Source organism: Chiloscyllium plagiosum, chromosome 6 (assembly GCF_004010195.1).
Source record: "Chiloscyllium plagiosum isolate BGI_BamShark_2017 chromosome 6, ASM401019v2, whole genome shotgun sequence".
NCBI lineage: Eukaryota > Metazoa > Chordata > Chondrichthyes > Orectolobiformes > Hemiscylliidae > Chiloscyllium > Chiloscyllium plagiosum.
This window is the reverse complement of record NC_057715.1, coordinates 49457694-49480487: the sequence shown is the minus strand read 5'-3', so window position 1 is coordinate 49480487 and position 22794 is coordinate 49457694. Positions and strand designations below refer to the sequence as shown.

At 41.9% G+C, this 22794-nt stretch overlaps 1 protein-coding gene across 1 annotated transcript in view; it reads left to right on the top strand.

The window, feature by feature from the left end:
• Window positions 1-5259: 5259 nt before the first annotated feature.
• LOC122551133 (piwi-like protein 4) overlaps window positions 5260-22794 on the top strand; it is a 166965-nt gene continuing 149430 nt past the window's right edge. Inside the window, exons 1-3 of the mRNA XM_043692759.1 lie at window positions 5260-5424; window positions 16531-16654; window positions 19864-20078. Of these exons, the coding sequence (XP_043548694.1) occupies window positions 16564-16654; window positions 19864-20078 (306 nt within the window). The 5' untranslated portion in view covers window positions 5260-5424; window positions 16531-16563. The remainder of the gene's footprint in view (window positions 5425-16530; window positions 16655-19863; window positions 20079-22794) is intronic.

Below are 22794 nucleotides of genomic sequence, written 5' to 3'. Positions count from 1 at the left end.
GTATGATCCTGGGAATGAAGGGTTTGTCATGCGATGAGTGGTTGAAGACTGTGGATTTGTATTCAATGGAAGGGATTTTGTTGGAACTTACAGAATACTGAAAGACCTGCATAGAGTGGATATGAAAAAGATATTACCACTAAAAGGAGAGATCAGGACCTGAGGACAGCATCAGGGTGAAGGGGTGACTCTTTAGAACTGAGATGAGGAGGAATTTCTTCAGCCAGAGGTTAATCTGTGGAACTCATTATTTCAAAGGGCTATGGAGACCAAGTCATTCAGTGGTATTTAAGACAGAGATAAATGGTTCTTAATTATTAAGGGGATCAAGAGTTCTGGGGAGAAGGCAGGATAATGAGGTTGAGAAATATATCAGCTTTTTTGAATGGCAGAGCAGACGGTATGGGCTGAACGGCTTAATTCTGCTCCTATGTCTTATGTGAAAAGAGAAAGAAAATGAAACAAACTTCTGTTTTGCTTATGAAGCCTGGTCTGGAGGTTAATTGTAGGCTGATTCATTATTAAAAATGTTCCAAAAGATGCAGCAATCATGGAAAGAGCATTTTGTTTAAATGGATGGGAGAAACTGGCTGTTGTGAGGTCAGTACCTGTGAGTTGGTTTGTGCAAGTCTATATTCAAGCAGATGGGAGATGTTGAATGGTAGTTGAGGCCTTGTGAAAAGATAATCAGTCTATCAGATCAAGGGGAGAAGAATATGGTTAATGATAATGCAGCGTGAAGATTTGAAAGCATCCTGCCTAATATCTCATATCAGCTTTCTGAAGCCTGACTGGTAGAAAGCTGAATTCGAAGTATTGCTACCTTCACCTGACTGAACTGAAAAGGTGACCCTGATTGACATCTCCAGAAAAGCAACCAAAGAGTCCACATCTACATCTGTGAAACAATATATTGTGAAATCCATTTTTGTAATCTGGCCAGTTTTGTTGTTTTATTTATCCTTTAACTGTGTTCTGGTGAATCAGGGCTGAAAACAAATGTTTTGGGTTTAAAGTATAAATATTCATTAAATTACCTTGTTTATTTTTTTTCTCAGTTAAAGTTGTTGTACATTTAGTAAATTGTTAAGTCTTTTGTTTAAAATACAAAAGTGGTATCTGAAATTAACTATTCATAAAGTCTGGTTAGTTGTTCAAATGTCTGGTTAGGAACCATTGGAGTAACACTTGAGGGTCTTTGAAGGTTCTAATTTACTGAGTTGTGAATGCAGAGGTGGAAAACTGGTTTGGTTTGGTTGTCTGTCTCCATGTCATAACATAATTGGGGCCTTGAGTCCAGGATCTTGAAACATAGATCAAATTGGATTTTGGTACTTAGAGTGAGTAATCAGACACCAGATTTGCACTCAAACTCCTGATGACACTGGAAATTGTTAAAGCATTTTTTCAACCTGCCAAAAGTTTTCCTGGTTTGGTTAAAGGGTACAACTAAAGCCTGTTGCTTCTGAGTGAAAAATCACCTTTCTGAAAAATCACCAGATCAATCATAATCCCTCTTTGCTTCTCACATTTGATATTTCAGCTCACTTCTGAATCCTTTGTATTCCGTTTGGTTCTTATTTATATTTGATATCTTACATTTTTATAAGGACACTTTGTGGTCTTCAACTCAATCTTCATTTCATTTATCATTCAGGGACCACTGGATTTAATTGTCCTACCTTTCTTTTTTGAGGGAATATTCTTTGACTGTGCCCAAATTACATCATATTTGAATGTTCGCCTACTGTTTTTTCCACCATTTGATTTCTGTTATAACCACAACAATGTAATTACATAAAGCAATCTGTGTCTGTAACTCTTATCTTATTAACTATATGCTGAACATATATGTAGTGTAACCCTGATTTAGTCTTCATTACTTTCTTTTTTAGCCAACAGCACATATTAACTTAGAATTCTCTATTTAGTGTGATTTGCTTCTTCCAGCATTCTGTACAGTCTTTTATTTTGTAATATTCTCTCCTGGTTCTCACAGCCCTACTGAGCTAGTTTAAATCCTCCCAAAACTAACACCAGAGAAAGGTCCCATACGAACTCAATCCCATCTGTGTTCAGATGCAATGCATTTGTATAGGTGCCATCTCACCCAGAGCCAATAACAATGTCCTAAGAGTGTATAGCCTTGTGCATTACCTTTTCAGCCACTCATTTATTTGTTTTATATTCTTATTTCTGTATTCACTTGCACTGAGAGTATTCCAGAGAAACTACTTTACAGTTTCTGCTTGCTAAGTTTCCACCTAAATCCCTAAATTCCGATTGCAAGACCACATCCATCTTTCTACTGATGAATGACAGACTGGGCTTATATCTATTGGAGCCTGGAGGAATAACAGGTGCACTCGTTAAGATATATGATTGACAGGTAATGAGGAGTGGCACCTGAAAATGGCTGATAGGTAGTGGTTGGTGGTCCTGTCAATGACTGGCAGTGATGTGTGGTACTTGATGATGATTGACAGATAGTGAGGGGAGACCCTTGGTGACGATGGACAATTTGTGAGGAAGCAGTCACCAGTGATGATGACAGATGGTGAGGGAGTATCCCTGGTGATGACTGACAGATAATGAAGGATGGTCCTCGGTGATGACTGACAGTTTGTGAGTGATGACCCTTGATGATGACTGTCAGAAAGTGTGGTGTTTGAAAAGCACAGCAAGTCAGGCAGCATCCTAGGAGCAGGAGAGTTGGCATTTCAGGCATAAGCCCTTCATCAGGAATGTGCATTTGTGGAGGAAGGGGGCTGAGAGATAAATAGAAAGGTGGGGTGGAGGTGGGGAAAAGGTAGCTGGGAAGGCGATAGGTGGATGCAGGTGGGGGGTGATTGTGATAGGTCAGTGGGGAGGGTGGAGTGGATAGGTGGGAAGAAGATAGACAGGTAGGACAGGTCATGAGGGCGGTGCCAAGTTGGAGGGTTGGATCTGGGATGAGGTGGGGGTATGGAAGATTTGGAAACTAGTGAAATCAACGTTGATGCCATGTGGTTGAAGGGTTCCAAGGTCGAAGATGAGGCGTTCTTCCTCCAATCGTCGGTGGGGGGAGGGGGTGGAAGTGGGGAGAGACTTGGATTTGGCAGTGGGGGAGGCCCAGGGACTTGCATTTCCTTGGTGGAGTGGGAGGGGAGTTGAAGTGGTCAGCCACAGGATGGTGGGATTGTTTGGGGAATGTGCTCCCTGAAATGTTCCGCAAGATGGCGTCCTGCCTCCTCAATGTAGAGGAGACCACACCAAGAGCAACGGAGACAATAGATGAGGTGTTTGGATTTGCAGAAAAATCTCTGCCGGATGTGAAAAGATCCTTTGGTGCCTTGGGCAGAGGTGAGGGAGGAGGTGTGGGTGCAGGTTTTACAATTTTTGTGGTGGTAAGGTAAGGTGCCAGGTGTGGAGGGTGGGTTGTTGTGGTTATGGACCTAACAAGGAGTCATGGAAGGAATGGTCTCTGTGGGATGCTGAAAGTGATGCAGAGGGAAATATATCTCTGGTGGTGGGATCTGATTGTAGGTGGCTGAAATGGTGGAGGATAATGTGCGGTATCCGGAGATTGGTGGGATGGCAGATGAGGACTGGAGGGTTTTATCCTTGTTGTGGTAGAAGGATGGGTTTTAAGGGTAGAGTTGCGGGAAGTGGAGGGCATTGTTTACCACATCCTTGCAGTCCTTGAAATAGGAGACCATCTGGGATGTCCTGGACTGAAATTGCTCCTCCCAGCAGCAGATATGGTGGAGGCGGAGGAGTTGGGAGTCAAGGATTGCATTATTACAGTGGGGATGGTGCTGGGAGGAGGTGCAGTCCAGGTAGCTGTGGGAGTTGGTAGGTTTGAAATAGATTTTCCTGTTGAGTCAGTTGCCGAAGATGGAGTCAGAGAGGTCCAGGAAGGAAAGGAAGGTGTCCGTGATGGTCCGGGTGCATTTAAGGTCAGGATGGATGGTGTTAGTGAAGTTGATGAATTGTTCAACCTCCTCGTGGGAGGACTAGGTGGTGCTGATACACAATATAGTGGAGGAAAAGATGGGGAATGGTGCCAGTGTAACTCTGGAAGAAGGATTGTTCCACTTATCTTATGAAGAGGCAAGCATAGCTAGGGCCTATGATGATTTCCTGATGAAGGGCTTTTGCCCGAACCGTCGATTTTACTGCTCCTCGGATGCTGCCTGAACTGCTGTGCTTTTCCAGCACCACTAATCCAGAATTTTACCTAGCTGGGGCCTATGGCTACCCCTTTGAACTGAATGAAATGGGAGGATTTGAAGGAGAAGTTGTTGAGGGTGAGGACCAGTTTCACCAATCAATTGAGTGTGTCAGTGAAGTGGGATCTCATTGGGTCAGCGGAAGAGGAAGAAATGGAAAGCTTGGAGGCCTTCGTCACGGTGGATGAATGTGTATGGAGATGAGATGTCCATGGTGAAGATGAGGTGTTGGTGGCTGGGAAATGAAAGTCATGAAGGAGGTGGAGGGCATGGGTGGTGTCCCTTATGTATGTGGAAGTTCCTGGACCAAGAGGGACAGAACAGTGTTGAGATATGAGGAGATCAGTTCAGTGGGGCAGGAGTAGGCAGAGATGATAGGTCAACTGGGACAATAAGGTTTGTGGGTTTTGGGTAAGAGTTAGAACCGGGAAGTGGGGGGCTCTGGGATTATGAGGTTGGAGGCTGTGGATGGGAGATACCCTGAGGTGATGAGGTTGTGGATGGTCTGGGAGATGATTGTTTGGTGATGGGGCGTCACGTCATGGTCGAGGGGGTGTTAAGAGGAGGTTTCAGAGAATTGGCGTCTGACTTCAGTGGTGTGGAGGACAGTGTGCCATATTACCACTGCGCACATCTGCTGGTTTAATGATGAGGTCAGTGTTGGAACGGAGGGCTTGGAGGACTGCACTTTGCAAGGGTGAGAGGTTGGAGTGGGTGAGAGGGGTGGACAAATTGAGGTGGTCAATGTCATGGCGGCAGTTGGAGATAAAGAGGTTGAGGGTAGGTAAAAGACCAAGGCAGGATGTCCAAGAGGATGGAGTATGTTGGAGGCTGGAAAGAGGTCCTTATAGGATGGGTGGGAGTCATGATTGAAAAAGTAAGCATGGAGTTGGAGGTGGAGGAGGTGGCGGTGGCGCTGTCGGTGTTTAGTGATGACTGACAGGTAGTGAGGGTGCAGTCTGTAGTGATGACTGAAAAGTGGGAAAGGGCTAATGTATAGTGATAAGTGATAGGCGAGGGGTGGTCCATGGAGATGACTGACGGTTAGGTTGAATTGATGCGGATCACTCGGGCGGGGCTCAGCTACTTTTGAATACCTTTGCAGCCCAGTCAGTGAACTTGTTGGGAAAGTGTGTTGCGCAACTGACCGTAGGTTGAGCGGCAGTAGTTTTTTCCTTCAAATAACTGGGCAACAATTTCGAAGTTGTTAAATGTGAGTAAAGGTGGCTTTTGCCCTCCAAATTATTATATAGACAATTGATAGAATGCTGGTTGAAGTTCTTTGCAATTGGTTTGTTTGCAGATGCATTCAGAAGAGCTAGCTCATTCAGGTTCTATTGCAAAGTAGATGCTAATTTGTAAAGTTTTTATCAGTTACAATGCAATGCAAACTTTTAGCATTCTCCAATGTAAATAGTAGTTAGTGCGAAATAAAGTAAATTGAACAGTATTTGGGCGTTTCTATTTTTGGCAGTTATCGAGAGGATATTTTTGAGGGCGCTGGAATGTTAACAAATTTAAATATGTTTTCTTTGAACAGTAATCATGAGGCCGCCTTCTCACACTTCTATTTAATGTTCAGATAACGAAGGACTGAAAAATTGCGTACATTTTAAGCATTAAAAAAAAACGCTTGCTATGCTCTGGATTTAGCGTTAAGAGTGAAAAAGGGGAATAGTTTTGCAGGAATACGAAAAAAAAAGGTTATTGTGATATGTTGCTACAGTTGAGGAACAGTGCAGCTTTTTATTTCAAGTGTGCAAAGTTGCAGTATTTTTTATGTTCGCGGATTGCAGAAGGGGCGAATAAGGGCGAAAGTACGAAAAAAAATCCCTATTTAGCAATTTCAGCTTTACATTCCATTTTCAAACAAACATTTTTACTTTTTTAAGATTGTAACCGTAACATTTCCTGCAATCTCCTGCCTTTGGTCAGATTGTTTATTTCATACAGTCTGGATAAGGTAACATTAAGTTCGTGCAAAGTTCTGGTGTGTATATATAAGCAAATATCAAATCCTCGCCTAACAGTTTCTCTGTGCTTCCCTATATTGATTCTCAGTGTCTCAACACAACAAATTAAAATGTTTACACTTTGTTTGAATCTTGTTCCCCGTGTTCTCTTTACCCTTCTACACCCTCTCAAAAACTGGCACAGTCTTCATAATATGCAGTGCTACATTTGAACGAAGTACTCTAGTGAGGACAAATGAATATTTTATTAAGTTCTTCAAAATGTCCTTTTATAAAAATTCTGCACTGTTATTTGGAAAACTGTAGATCCCACGTGCCCTTGTGGCCATTCTCGTAGCTGGCCCTGCCACCTTCAACCATTAGGCTTCTTGGACAGCATAATTCAAACCCACAACCATTACCATGAAGAAGGATAAAGGTGGCAAATACATTGAAACGCCACCTCTACCACATTCCCCTTCTCACCAATTACCATCCTCACTTGCAAATATGCCACCATTCTTTCAGTGTTGCTGGTTCAAAATCCTAGAACTCTGTCCCTGATGGCATGTTGGTCCACCTACATCAAATAGGCTTTTTTAAAAAAGATTCCCTACAGTGCGGAAACAGGCCCTTCGGCCCAATAAGTCCACACAGACCCTCCGAAGTTTCCCTCTGACTAATGCACCTAACACTCTGGGCAATTTTAGCATGACCAATTCACCTAACCTGCGCATCTTTGGACTACGGGAGCACCCAGAGCAACCCGTGCAACTCCACACAGGTAGTCACCTGAGGCTGGAAATGAACCTGGGACCCTGGTGCTGTGAGGCAGCAGTGCTAACCACTGAGCCGCCCCAAAATTGCTAAAGAAGGAAGCTCCCCAACACCACCTTAAGGGCAACTAGGGATGGACCATCCCATATACATATAAAAATACATTACCAGGACTATCATTTCAGCAGACTGTACTGGTTTAGCTAGCATTCCCATATATTTATTGGTGAAATAAAGATAAAGTGTATGCCAATATCACTAGAGCAAAAGACTGTCTAATTTATTAAGAAATTTCATAGACTTCATTGAAGAAGTGGCAAAGAAAATTGATGAAGGTCGAGCAGTGGATGTTGTCTGTATGGACTTCAGCAAGGTGTCCAACAACATTCAGCATGGTAGACTGATTAGTAATGTTAGATCGCATGGAATCCAGACAGGGCCATTGGATACAAAATTAATATGAAGGTAGAAGACAGAGAGTGGTGGAGGGTTGTTTTTCAGACCATAGGCCTGTGACCAGTGGCCTGCCACAAGGATCGATGCTGGGTCCACTGCTTTTTGTCTTTTACATAAAATGTTTTGGATGTGAATATAGGAGAAATGGTTCGTAAGTTTGCAGATGACACCAAAATTGGTTGTGTAGTAGATGGTGAAGAAGGTTATCTCAGAGTAAAACAGGAACTTGATCCGATGGGCCAAGGAGTGTTGGATGGAGTTTAATTTAAGTAAATGTGAGGTGCCGCATTTTGATGAGGCAAATCAGGGCAAGATTTCTGGTAGTGTCCTGGGGATTGTTTCCAAACAAAGAGACCTTGGGTTGCAAGTTCATAGTTCCTTGAAGGTGTAGTCACAGGTAGATGGGGTAGTGAAGAAGGCATTTAGTATATTTGCATTTATTGGTTAGTGCATTGTGTACAGGAGTTGTGCCTGCAGAGGACATTGGTTAGACCACTTTTGGAATATTGCATTCAATTCTGGTCTCCCTGCTACAGGAAAGATGTTGTTAAACTTGAAAAGGTTCAGAAAAGATTTACAAGGGGGTTGCTGGGGTTGGAGGTTTGAGCTAAAGGGAAAGGCTGAATAGTGTGAGGCTGTTTGCCTGGGGCATTGGAGGCTGAGGGGTATTCTTATAGAAGTTTATAAAACATTAGGGGGATTAATACGATGAGTAGCCACGGTTTTTTTCTTTCAGGGTAGAGGAATCCAAAACAAGACAGCATAGGTTTAAAATTTGATGGGAGGGATTTAAGAGGTTGGAAGGGCAACCTTTTTACAGAGATTGGTGTATGTATCCACTTCCTGTTCTCACTAAAGAAGCCCTGCAACCAACTCCTGGAGAGTTCCACCATATGCCTTCCTCCAGTCCAAAAACACCTCATCACCCATGCTCCCTTCTTCCTGGCACCCATATCTATGTTGTCACTTTCTCTTTTATTCCATTATGTGGTCCTATTAAATGCATTTTGTAAGTGCACTACATCAGTTGCAATATCTAATCAATCCTTTTTGTTACTGTATAAAAGCATGCAATCAAGATATTTAAATAAAACGTGCGTGTAGTCCATGATGACTTTCCCTAATTTTGTCATGGATTTTCATCTCTGAAAACTTCCCCCCTATCAAAACTAAACTGACTAGCCTATAATTGCTGTGTTTTTCTTTATAATCATTTTGATTAAGGATGTAGCATTTACAGTTCTACACTCATCTGGTACCACTGCTATATTGAGGGAGTTGCCGGTGCCACCCATATGCCCTACTTGGTATGAAATGCAAAACAAAATCCTCCATGCACCTTTTTTAACTTTCCCACAATCAGAATATACTCTACCATTGAGCAGAGGTGATGCCCTTATGGTATTATCGTATGACTATTAATCCAGAAACCCAGTTAATGTTATGGGGATCTGGGTTTCAATCCACCACGACAAATGGTGGAATTTGAATTAAGAAGAAAACTTGCTGATGACCATGAAACTAATGTTGATTGTCAGGAAAACCTATCTGGCTCACTAATGAGGCCTTCTGAGAAGGAAATTTACCATCCTCAACTGATCCGGCTTGCATGTGACTCCAACCCAACAGCAATGTGGTTAACTTCCCTCTGAAATAGCCTAGCAAACCACTTAATTGTATCAATCACTCCGAAGTCTGAACAAAGAAATGAAACTGGATGCTCATTCTGACATCGAACTAATGCCAAAATTGGGAGAGCTGTCTCACAGACAAGTCAAATAATAGCCTGACCGAATCATAAATTACTGGAAATGTCCCAGAAACCACTATCACCAACCCCGGATATGCCAAGTCCAACTGGCAGGATAGACCCAGCAAAGGTTGTGGCACAGTGGTAAATGTTTGGGAGAGATTGCCCTGGGAGTTCAAATTCCAGATTCCATGAAGTCTCATGGCTTTAAGTTAAATATGGGCAGGAAACCTCCTGCTGATTACCACATCTGTCCTCCCTTGGCTGATGAATCAGCACTTGGATGAAGCAATGAAGGTGGCAACGGTGCAGAATGCATTCTGGGTGGGGGATTTCAAAGTCCACCACCAAGAGTGGGGGGCTGTATGGTTGGCTCAGTGATTAGCATTTCGAACCAGCAACCTGGGTTCGATTCCAGCTTCCGGTGACTGTATGTATGGGGTTTATATGTTCTCCCTGGGTCTGCGTGGGTTTCCTCTGTGTGCTCCGGTTTCCTCCCACAATCCAAAGATGTGCAGGTTGGTGAATTGGCCCTGCTAAATTGCCCGTAGAGTTAAGGAATGTGTATGTTAGGTGCATTTGTCACGGGTAAATGTAGATTAATAGATTAGGGGAATGAGTCAAGATGGGTTACTCTTTGGAGGGTTGTTGTGGATTCATTGGGCCAAATGGCCTGTTTTCACACTGTATGGATTCTATAACTCCATAACACCACTACACTCCAGGCTGGTTGGGTCCTAACAGACCTAGCTAGTAGACTGGGTCTGGATCACGTGGTGAGGGAACCACCAAGAAGAAAAAACTTACTTGACCTACTTCTTACCCATCTAATGCCTGCAGATGCATTTGTTCATGACACTATTGGTGAGAGTGACCACCACACAGTCATTCTGGAGACGAAGTCCTATCTTCACATTGAGAATCCTCTACCTCGTGTTTTGTGTCTAAATAGGACAAACTTCAAATAGAACTCGCAGCTCAAGACTGGTATTGTGGTCCATCAACAGCAGCAGAATTGGACTCTGGTACAATCTGCAATGTTGTCACTGAATATATTCCCCCACTTAATGATCACCATCAAGCCAGTGGATTAACCCTGGTTCAAAGGAAGTCTAGTAGGGCATGCCAGGAACAGCATCTGGCATATCTAAGTGTCAACTTGGTGAAGCTGGCAACATTGCATCCCAACCAGTATAAGCAGCAAGTAATGGGCAGAGCTAAGCGATCCCACAACCAACAGATCAGATCTAAGCTCTGTAGTTGAGCAACATCAGTTATGTATGGTGATGGACAATTAAGTAACTCACTAGAGGAGAAGGCTCCACACGTATCCCCATTGTCAATGATGGAAGAGCTGAATAGATCAGTGCAAACGATAAGGCTGAATCATTCACAGCAATCTTCAGCCGGAAGTCCCAAGTAGATGATCCATCTTGGTCTCCTCCAGTGGTCCACCATCACCGATATCAATCTTCAGCCAATTTGATTCATTCCATGTGATATAAGAAACAATTGGAGGCATTGGATACTGCAAAGGCTGTGGACCCTGACAACAGATTCATAGAACCAAAGAATTCCTAGAGTGTAAACGCAGCCATTTGGCCCAAAGAGCATGGGCCGAATGCTAATCCTCCAAAGAGCATCCCACACAGACAGACCCGATCCCTGTACCTCTGCATTATCCATGGCTAATCTACCTAACTACATGTCTGTGGATGCTATGGGCAATTCAGCACAGCCAAACCACCTAATCTGCACATCTTTAGAAACCAGAGGAAACTCAATTGAACTTATGTGGACTCACCACATAAACACAGCAGCTACAAGAGCAATTCAAAGGCAACGATTGCTACAGCAAGCAGCTCACCTGCTGACTCACCAAAGCCTGACCAGCATCTACAAGGCACAATTGTTCTCCACTTGCCTAGTTAGGGTGCTGCTCCAACAGGAGAAAGTGAGGTCTGCAGATGCTGGAGATCAGAGCTGAAAAGAAGGGCTTATGCCCGAAACGTCGATTCTCCTGTTCCCTGGATGCTGCCTGACCTGCGCTTTTCCAGCAACACATTTTCAGCTCAGTGCTGCTCCAACAGCACTCAAGAAGCTTGACACCATCTGCGCCAAAGCAACCCACCTGATTGGCAACCACCCTCTTCACTGATGCTCAGAAGTAATAATGTGTTCAGGTTTGCTATAGGAAGGATGTTATTAAATTGGAAAGAGTGCAGAAGAAATTTACAAGAATGTTGAAACTTTATTGCTGGAACAGCACAGCAGGTCAGGCAGCATCCAGGGAACAGGAGATTCGACGTTTCAGGCACAGGCCCTTCTTCAGGAATGAATCTCCTGTTCCCTGGATGCTGCCTGACCTGCTGTGCTGTTCCAGCAATAAAGTTTCAACTTTGATCTCCAGCATCTGCAGACCTCACTTTCTCCTCGAAGATTTACAAGAATGTTGTCAGGACTGAGTTATAGGGAGAGGTTGAACAAGTTAGGACTTTTTTCTTCAGAGCATTGGAGACTGAAGTACAATCTTATCGAAGTGTATAAGATTATGAAAGGCATGGATAGGGTGAATGCACTTAGTTTTTTTTCCCCAAAGAACTAGAGAGCATCAGTTTAAGAGGGGAAAGAATCAATGGGAACCTGAGGAGCAACATTTTTACACAGAGGATGCTATGCATATGGAATGAGCTGCCAGTGGAAGGGCTTGAGATGGGTACATTAACAACATTTGAAAGGCATTTGGACAAATACTTGGATAGAAAGGGTTTAGAAGGATATGGGCCAAGTGCAGGGAAATGGGGTTACTATGGATGGATGTTTTAGTTGGGATGGGTCAGTCTGCGTTGAAGGGCCCGTCTCCATGATGTAGGACTCTGAGATTCTATATAGAAGGATAAGGGCAGCAGATAAATGCAAACACCATCACCTCTTCCCACCAAGTTCCCCTCCAAGCCAATCACTATCCTGACTTGGAAATATATAGCCATTTCTTCATTGTCACTGGATAAAAATTTAGGAAGTCTCTCCCCAAGGCCATCATGAATTAACTAACTGCAGCAGTCCAGGAAAGGGTATCAAGAAGTCTTCCAGTCACTCTTAAAGTGTACAATCAGTTTTCAAAATGAATTGCATAACACCATAAGGCAATAAGATATATCAGAAGAATTAGTCCTTCAAATGTGCTCTGCCAATTGATCAAGGCTGAATGAATTCTCAACCTCATTCTCCTGTCTTCTCTCCATAACCTTTGATTTGCTTACTAATCACGAACCTGTCTATCTCTTTCTTAAATACACTCAATTACTTAGTCTCTGCAGCAATGATTTCCACAGAGCCACCACCCTCTGGCTGCAGAAATTACTCCTCATCTCAGTTCTAAAGGTTTGTCCCTTCATCCTGAGGCTGTGCCCCCCTACTTGTGGAAACATCTCATGCATGTCCACTCTATTTAGGGCTGTCAGTGTCCTAAAAATTTCAATCAGATTGCCTCATTCTTCTAAATGCCATTTGAGTTCAGATTCCAAATCCTCAACTTTCATCATTTGATAAGACTTTCAGCCCTGAAATCATTCTAATAAACATCTTTGGCCCCCACCCCCAGCCTCAGCACAGCCTTCTAGATAAGGGGCTAAACACTGCTCACACTATTCCAAATGTTGTCTGACCAGAGCCTTATACAGCTTCAGCAGTATTTCTCTGCTGTTGTTTACTAACGCTGTTGAAATGAATACCAACTTTGTACTTGCCTTCCTAACTGCCAGCTGGACCTGCATGTTAACCTTGAGAGAATCCTGAACTAGGACACCCATGTCCCTTTGTGGTTCGAATTTCTGAAGCCTTTCCCTGTTTAGAAAATAGTCTATACCTCAATGTTTCCCACCAAAATGTATAACCTCATACTTTACCACATTGTATTCCATCTGCCATTTATTTGCTCACTTGCCTAACATGTCCCACCCCTTCTGCAGTCTCCCCATTTCTTTAACAATATCTGTGAAGGCCAATGAAAAGACCCCTTTATTCGTACTCTCTGCCTTCTGTCAGTTAGCCAATCCTCTACCCATGTCAGTACCATGTCTCTAAACTATGGGGTCATCTTATTTAGCAGCCACCTGAGCAGCACCTTGTCAAAGGTTTTTAAAAATCCAAATGTATTGCATCCACTGGATCCCCTTTGTCTAATTAGCTCAGTATCTCCTGAAAGAATTCTAATAGATTTGGCAGGCCTGACTTTCCCTGGATGAAATCATGCTGACTCTGCTCTGTTTTACCATGCAGGTGGGGGCAGAGATGGGGGCAGTGTTGAATGGGATTGGGGGCAGGTGATGGGCAGTGTTGGACAAGGTTGGGGCCAGAGGGATGGGGGTGGGCGGGTGGGAGCTCATGTGCGGTGTGCTGCCTCACTTCCCGTAGTAACCTTGGATAAATCTGGGGACTTGTCTACATTGATGCTCCCCAGAATTTCCAACACATCCACTTCCTGTTCAAGCTTATTAACCTGGTCCACAGTGTTCTCACTATCAATACGGCCTCTCTATCTAATGAATACTGAAGCAAAAAACTCATTTAGGGCCTCCCCTATCTCTTCAGACTCCAGTTCCATCCACTATCGCTGAACAGCCCTACCCTCTCTCTGATCATTTTCTTATTCCTCACGTAAGTGTAGAATGCCTTTGGGTTTTCTCTAATCCTTCCTACCAAGGCTTTTTTGTGCCCCTTCCTAGCTCTCCTCAGTCCATTTTTGAGTTCTTTCCTCGCTACCATGTAATCCTCCTCTACCTTATGTAAGCTTCCTTTTGACAAGAAGCCCCTCTGCTCTTGTTATCCAAGACTCCTTCACTTTACCATTCCTTGCCTGTCTCAGTGGGACAAAGTTATCCAACACTTGCAACAAATGCTCCTTAAACAGGCTCCACATTTTTGTGGTGCATTTCCTGTAGAACAATTATTCCCAATTTGTAATCCACAGCTCCTGTCTAATAGCATTATAATTACCCCTCCTGCAATTAAATACCTTCCCCTACTGTCTGTTCCTATCCCTCTTATTACCTTGTACACCTCTATCCAGTGTGATGCAAAGGAAGTAAAATATCTGGATTGTATCATGCTAAAGCTATATTAGATTAGTACCAGAGCTGTAGGCATTTGAACTACTCCATGGTCAAAGTCTCATTTAAAATATCATGAGAGTTCTAAGGGGTTACTATTCATTGATGAAAGAGATTGAAGTGAACTTGTAGAGATACAGAGTATACATGTTACTAAATATATTGGAAAAGTTAAGTCTGGAATATTGCTTCAAGCTTAACTCTGAAAACGAGACAAAGCGACATTAGTCTTAAATTTTCCATTTGTAGTTTGAAATAACGTTAAGAAATTCTTCACAAACTGCATAATAAATGTGTGGAATTCTGGATAGAGTATTGCAGCTAATACTCTGGAACTAGTCACAAAATTTGGGATGGAGTAATAATGAGTCTTTCTGATCATAGAGTCCTACAGCACGGAGGCAGGCCCTTTGGTCCAAGCAAGCCAATGCTGACCAAAATGTCCATCCACACTACCTTCTTTTCCCTGCACTTGGCCCATGCCCTTTTAATCCTTTCCTATCCATGTATTTGTCCAAATGCCTTTTAAATGTTAATGTACCCACCTCAACACTTCTGCTGGCAACTGATCTCACTAAGTTTTTTTATATAGAATCCTTACAGTGTGGAAACAGGCCCTTCAGCCCAATAAGTCCACATCAACCCTCTGAAAAGTACCCCACCCAAACCCATTCCCCTACCCTAATACTCTACATTTACCCCTGACTAATGCACCTAACCTGCACATTCCTGAACGCTAAGGGCAATTTAGCACAGCCAATTCACCTAATCTGCACCTCTCTGGATTGTGGGAGGAAACCGGAGTGCCTGGAGGGAACCCACACAGACACAGGGAGAATATGCAAACTCCACATTTACTCAAGGCTAGAATCAAACCTGGGTCCCTGGCGCTGTGAGGCAGCAATGTTAACCACTGAGCCACTATGCCGCTATTGTTGATTGACTTACTGGAGCTCATCATCAGAAATGATTGCAATTCCCTTCATAGTTTCCATTTATAAAAAAGTTATTAACAATATCAATTATACATTGAACTATGTTGTATAGCATACTGAATTATGTTAACTATTAGATTGTAGTAGAGCATGTCTCGGACCAATCATATCAAAAGGTAAACAAAAAGTTGCCATTGTTCTCCTGGACTGTAGGGCTGCTCGCCCATTAGAAGGAGACAACTGGTGGTGATTTAATCTGAGGGTCACCGTATCTCAGGTGAGTGGTGAGTTTGTGAACGTGCAACCTTCATGGTAACCTTGGTGTGGGAATTGAACCTGCACTGATGGGTTCTGCATTGTATTGCTAATCAACCATCATACAATGTTCTAATGAACTAGCATAATTTCTAAATTCAAGAGTGTGGTGCTGGAAAAGCGCAGCAACCGAGGGGCAGGAAAATCAGTGTTTCAGGCATAAGACCTTCATCAGGAATCGGTGATTTCTGAACAATTTCTCAATTGTTCATTTCGCTTTTCAGTATAACATTGGGCACTGTTCAAGTTTGCATAAGGGAATGTTTGGAATTCACAATGCAATGAAACTGAGAATATCAGAAGTTTCAAAGACATCGTGTGTTACACTGGAGTGGACAAAGTCAGAAGTCACATGACACTAGGTTATAGTCTAACAGGTTTATTTAAAATCATAAACTTTTGAAGCATTGCTCCCTTGTCACCTGACAACAGTGCAGTGCTCCGAAAGCTTGTGATTTCAAATAAACCTGTTGGACTAAAACCTGTTGTGCTAGAAAAGTCAACTGAGGGTTATAAATAGAAAACTTTTTTTTTCTGAACTTGTAGCTGATCAGATAGACATAAATGTTCCCGTACACGCCTGGTTTATTGCAATAATGTTCAATTTCTTCAAGATTCGACTCCCTTTGGGGCTCCGAGTCAAAAAGTGTGGTGCTGGAAAAGCACAGCCAGTCAGGCAGTATCCGAGGAGCAGGAGAGTCAATGTTTCGAGCATAAGCTCTTCATCACGAATCATTCCTGATGAAGAGCTTATGCTTGAAACATCGACTCTCTTACTCCTCGGATTCTGCCTGACTGGCTGTGCTTTTCCAGCACCACACATTTTGACTCTGATCTCCAGCATTTGCAGTCCTCACCTTTCTTGCTTTGGGGTTCTGCCTGTTAGTTGCCAAAATGGAGTCCAGGAGAACTACTGGGATTCTATGAACCATTGTTTGCTAATTTTTACATTTAGGGCCAATTTTCTCTGGAGAACAGATTCATACAATCAGGTGTAATAGTAACCATTTTCTTGCTTAACAGACGGTATCTGCTTGTTCTGAATGACAATTAATAATGGAGAGACGACATTCCAAGAGAAGCAATTTCTTTGATTTTGGTGTAAATACAAGGCAAACAATGCGACATGTGGAACATTCTAAATCAGGTGAAAAATATTTCACAGCATAAATGTTTTAATTTTTCAGTCTGCTGTTCTAGAAGTCGTTAATATATTTCTGTGAAAATTTAACTTAACTGATCATGATTGCATGTAATTAAAGCTTTAGTATCTAGCAGCAGATGAAATAATCAAAAATTACTTGAACAGGTAGGTTGTTGATAATATAACTCTGGCAGCAAATTCATTAATCCATGAGTTAACATGGGATAAGTAGTACTTGTGCAATATAATTTCACTTCTGAGCTTCCAGGATACTGTACACATTGGAAGCAGACTTTTTGCTTACCAGACAATCGTTATTACTGCCATGAAAATAGAACATGGTTTGCATTCCCAGACAGTTCTGTTATATGAAGTCCACCTCTGCATTTCTGAGGAAGACCTGAGTCGAATTTCCTCTCATAACTGTCAACGTCCCTTCTTTTGTAAAATGAAGGGCTGACAATGTGCATGAAATTGTCATTCCTGGCCCATTGTATTGTGTATAAGTACTCACAATGCCTGAAGTTGAATGATTTTAGTTTTAGATTGAGGTTAATATTGGTTGAACAAATTCCCATTTTTCGTTATTTATTAATGGGATGAGGGCGTCAGTGGCTAGGCCAACATTTATTGCCAAAGGGTAGCTAAAAGTCAACCACGTTGTGTGTTTGGAGTCAAATGCAGGCAGACCAAGTAAGAATGGCAATTTCCTTCGCCAAATCAACAATGGGTTCATGGTCATCATTAGCCCCTAAGTTTCAGATTTTTTTAAATTTGATTTTAAATTCCACCATCTACCATGGTGGGATTTGAGCCTGTGTCCCCAGAATATTACCTGGGTTTCTGGATGAACAGTTCAGTGATAATGCCACTAGGTCACTATTTCCCCATGGTCTGTACATTATCTTCATGTTTGTGGATAATTTGCTGGAGGTGAGACGGGATATTGCAGTGAGGAAAAAGAAGACTGGTTTGATTGAATCTGTTTTTCAAAGACACCAGGACTATTGTGCTTTAAATGGTAGTATACCAGACTTAATCATCCGTGTTGTTGGAGATGCTGCTTAGTATGATGGAAACCCAAACACCTTGTTATTACAATCATGTTATAAACCACCTCTCAGATCACCACCATATGACAAGCTCTCCAACACTGGGAATGTGGAAAATAATATTAAAGCTATGAAGGATGAACTAAAATGACACTCTGATAAAACCTAAATGAGCTATGCGAGTCGATGTTCAGATATCATTCCTGAGAATCTCTGACGGTGGAGTAGGGGATCTAAGAATATGCTTTTAAAATAATTTCCTAGCTTCAAAAATCTGAACTGAAAAATCCATGTCCTCTTCTGTCTCAGACACTCCTCAGTTTCAGTTCTTAACAGATACTGTATTTCATTGAGCTGCACTTGTTCTGAATACAGCTGCATTACAAATCAAGGTAAACCAGGAGTTCTGATGCTCTCACTTTAAAATATTCAAATGATGCCAGTGGTAGTCACTTAGAAAATGAACATTGCATCACATATAGACAGGATAGTTAAGAACGTGTTTAGCAAATTTGCCTTCATTGCCCAGACCTTTGAGTATAGGAGCTGGGAAGTGATGTTGAGGTTGGTGAGGCCTCTTCTTGAGTCTGGTCGCCCTGTTATTGGAGGGATATTATTAAGGTGGTGAGCATTCAGGAAAGATTTACCAGGATACTGCCAGGAATGGAGGGTTTAGGTTATAAAGAGGCTGTATAGGCTGGGACCTTTTTCACTGGAGCATAGAGGTTGAGGCATGACCTTATAGAGGTTTATAAAATCATGAGGCATATAGATAAGGTGAATGGCAGTTATATTTCCTTAGGTTGGAGTTTTCAAGACTCGGAGGCATACTTTTAAGGTGAGAGAAAAAGGATTTAAAAAGACATAAAGAGCAACTTTTTTTACACAGTTCATGTGGGGAATGAACTTCCAGAGGAAGTGGTGGATGCAGGTACAATTACAGCATTTAAAAGACATTGGGATAAGTACATGAATAAGAAATGTTTGGAGGGATATGGGCCAAGTGCAGGCAGGTGGAACTAGCTTAGTTTGGGAACATGGCTGGCATGAACTGGTTGGATTGAAGGGCACTGTATCTATGTTGTATGAATCAGACACTATAACACAGAAACAGGGCATTTGGCTCAACTAGACCTTACAGATATATCTACAGCACACAAGTCTCATCTTATTCTACCACTATAAACTTTTAGTGCATATTTTTATTCTTTCCCTGTACTTCCATAATTTCCTTGAAAATGTCTCTGCAACCCAAAAACTGTATCTCAATGGCTGAAATGACTGAACGTCCAATTTCTCCAATACTTCTACATTGCTCATGTAATGTAGACACCAGGATTGTGCACAGTCCTCAGGCTTTTGCTGATACAGATTCTGTATAATCATTCCACATGACCTTCTGTGGGGAAATCAGTCTCAAATGAATCAATATGGCAGCAAGGAGGGATGGCATCTTAGAAAGCTCCTCAAATGAAGCCATAACAGGAGCAATTACATTGCCAGGATTGTATTATAAACGCCTTAAATTTTGACGAAAAAAGAACAGCACTCATGTAGTTAATTCTTGGGCAAGTGTAAATGTCATAGGATACTTAGTAGGAGATTTCAGCATCCTAAACATTAACTAGTAGTCATAGTGTGAAAGGTGTAGAGGATGAAAATCCTTAAAGTGCATCCAGAAGAGATTTTTAAGTATGTAGAAGATTCAACAAGACGGGGGTCCTGAACTTCCAACCACTTACATCATTTTAGACACTGAATCCAGGTGTCAATGATGAGCATTTTGCAGATTGTAATCCTAACAACCTTGAATCTAAGAGAGTTGTGGAAAAGGGCAAGCATGGGTCTGAATTCAAAGTTTTAAACTGGTGGAACACTGATTTTAATTAAAGTACTTAGATGGTTGTTTTTGACCGGTGCCGATTCGATGGGCTGAAGGACCTTTTTCTGTGCTGTTGACCTCCATGGCTCTACTTTTGTCCTAAGAATATTTCCTGAGGAATCTCCTGACTTTCTCAGCTCTTTGATTAGATGGAGCATAAGCTGATAGTTTCCATGTGGTCCTACAGTATATAACTCAGTGTGGTGGTTTGAGGTACTATTTGAAACTTCTCCTAAGTGTGATAATGTTACTGACTAAATTAATTTGAATACTTGCAGGTTCCAGTGGGATTCCAGTGAAGATTGTTCCAAATCTTTTTGCCTTCAGATCACCATCAAAATGGTGTCTGTACCAGTACCAAGTGACCTTTATGCCTGACATTGAATCTAAACGTTTACGAATGGCACTGCTGTTCAGCCACAGTGATCTTCTCGGAACAATCAGGGCATTTGATGGAGCTATGTTGTTCCTCCCAAATAAACTGCAGAATCAAGTAAGAAGCATATTTTTGAAACTCCTCAATAATATTGATATTGTAACTTTGGAAAAATGTTAAGAATGAGAATTAATGTTGAAAAGCAATATGAGAACCAAACCCATTTTAACACCTCCAGTTAAATCTCCCAATTAGTCTTGATTGATTCCTTGTCATCGGTGTGGACTTGTTGGGCTGAAGGGCCTGTTTCCACACTAAATAATCTAATCTAATATGTTATAAAATTATGGGCATAGTGTCTGAGATTTTCCAATCCTCACACACAGAATACCACAGCACTGATACGACAGTTTAGACAATTGAACTATTCATTGTTTTTAGAATGAATACACAAGGGTTGGTCAGAATTGTTATCAGTGCTGATGAGATTTATGTTGCATTTAAAAAGTAGTTAGTGCATGATTGTGTGAGCCCAAGGGCATCAATTTTGTGAAAATAAACACAGCTTAACGCTTGTTTTGCTATGTTGCTGTGTTTATTTATTGCCAAGATTTCGGAATTTAAGGGGAACTCTTCAATCAGTATTTCAGGAAGGATGTGGAAGCTTTGGAAAGGGTTCAGAGGAGATTTACTAGGATGTTGCCTGGTATGGAGGGAAGGTCTTGTGAGGAAAGGCTAAGGGACTTAAGGCTGTTTTCATTAGAGAGAAGAAGGTTGAGAGGTGACTTAATTGAGACATATAAGGTAGTCAGAGGGTTGGATGGGGTGGGCAGTGAGAGCCTTTTTCCTTTGATGGTGATGGTCAGCACGAGGGGACATAGCTTTAAATTGAGGGGTGATAGGCACAAGACAGATGTCAGAGGTAGTTTCTTTACTCAGAGTAGTAGTGGAACGCACTGCCTGCAACAATAGTAGACTTGCCAACTTTAAGGGCATTTAAATGGTCATTGGATAGGCATCTGGACAAGAATGGAATAGTGTAGGTTAGATGGGCTTCGGATTGGTTCTACAGGTCAGCGCAATGTGGAGGTCTGTACTGCACTGTAATGTTCTGTGTTCTACTTCCTTTTGAAAAACAAAATAACTTAGTTAGATCCCAGCCATATCAGGATGATTACTTAGTTTTTTCAGCACTGATCAGTTGCAAGGTAACATATTTAAATGAAAGTAAATTAATCAGCTTGTTCAGATGTGTTATGACAAGCGTTTGGAGCAGATAGGTCTTAAACCCGGGTATCTGGCTCAGAAGTAGGGATTCTGCCACAGGGCTGTAAGATCCCCTAATTTCCATTCATTTATCTTTAGGAAATTGGCAGGCCACAGTAATGCAACAATCTGCAAGAGATAGCTGTCCACATTTTATTCACGGGCATATGTGAAAAAAAGAATCTACTGATGATTTACAGTCATGCATGTTCGAGACCAATTTAACCATTATAACAATTACCATGCTTTATCTATACCATATCTGATGTATCCATTGCTCTTAGGAATTTAATAAGTATGCAAGCCAAATCCATTCCAGTAAAAAGGAAAGAACAAATTAAACAGTTGAGTATTTGAGGATGAATAAAGATGTAAACAAAAATTTGAGGTCTGGGAATGAGGTGTACATTGAAAACATAAGCAGCAGTGACTGCATGATATGTGGAAAAACAAAGAAATTACGAGAGAAGATAGTAAACAACTAAGAAAGCTGTGAGGAACTATGAAAATAAAGTATCATGAAACATAAAGTAGATTTTTATTAGCACATTAATGTAAAATATGGAGATTGACTTGAAGTAGGACTATTAAGGGAAAGAGAGGATAATACCACAGGGATAAAGCGATAGTAGCAGTATTGAATCAGTACTTTTCTCTGATATTTACCAGGGTGATGGCATAAGTAGCCAAGATATTAAATAATGAAGAAAATAATGAAATAGTGCATTTAAAATTAAAAACAAAAGGGAATTGTTTAAATAAGATAATCGCAATCGAAGAAGATAGTACTCTCCTCAGTCCGGATCCAATTTCCACTCCACCAAGGACAGGCAGGTCCTAGACCTCCTCCATCACCAAGCCCTAACTACCTGATGCTTGGAGGAAGAACACCTCATCTTCTGCCTTGGGACCCTCCAATCCCATGCCCCTGCAGAGTTTAAACTAACTCTGCAGGGGCATGGGAACCCAGATTGTAGCTTCAGGGTGCAGGGCCTGGAGTGTAGGGAGGTTAGGAACATGGCATCAATTTCCAAGGAGGGTGTCTGTAAACAGGAAAGTGGCTTGAAGTGTGTATACTTCAATGCAAGAAGTATACGAAATAAGGTAGGTGAACTTGCAGCGTGGGTTGGTACCTGGGACTTCGATGTTGTGGCTATTACGGAGACATGGCTAGAACAGGGACAGGATTGGCTGTTGCAGGTTCCAGGATTTAAATGTTTTAGTAGGGTCAGAGGAGGGGGAAAAAGAGGGGGAGGTGTGGCATTGCTTGTCAAAGATAGTATTACAGTGGTGGAAAGGACGATGGATGAGGACTTGCCATCTGAGGTAGTTTGGGCTGAGGTTAGGAATAGGAAAGGTGAGGTCACCCTATTAGGAGTCTTTTACAGGCCTCCTAATAGAACTAGAATCATTGAAGAAAGGGTAGGGAAGGTGATTCAGGAGATGAGTCTTATACAACTGCAACATGACCTCAGTACTCCGGAACTCAATTCCTCTACCAATAAAAGCCAGTACGCCATATGCCTTCTTCACCGCACTATTTACCTGGGTGGCAACTTACAAAGAT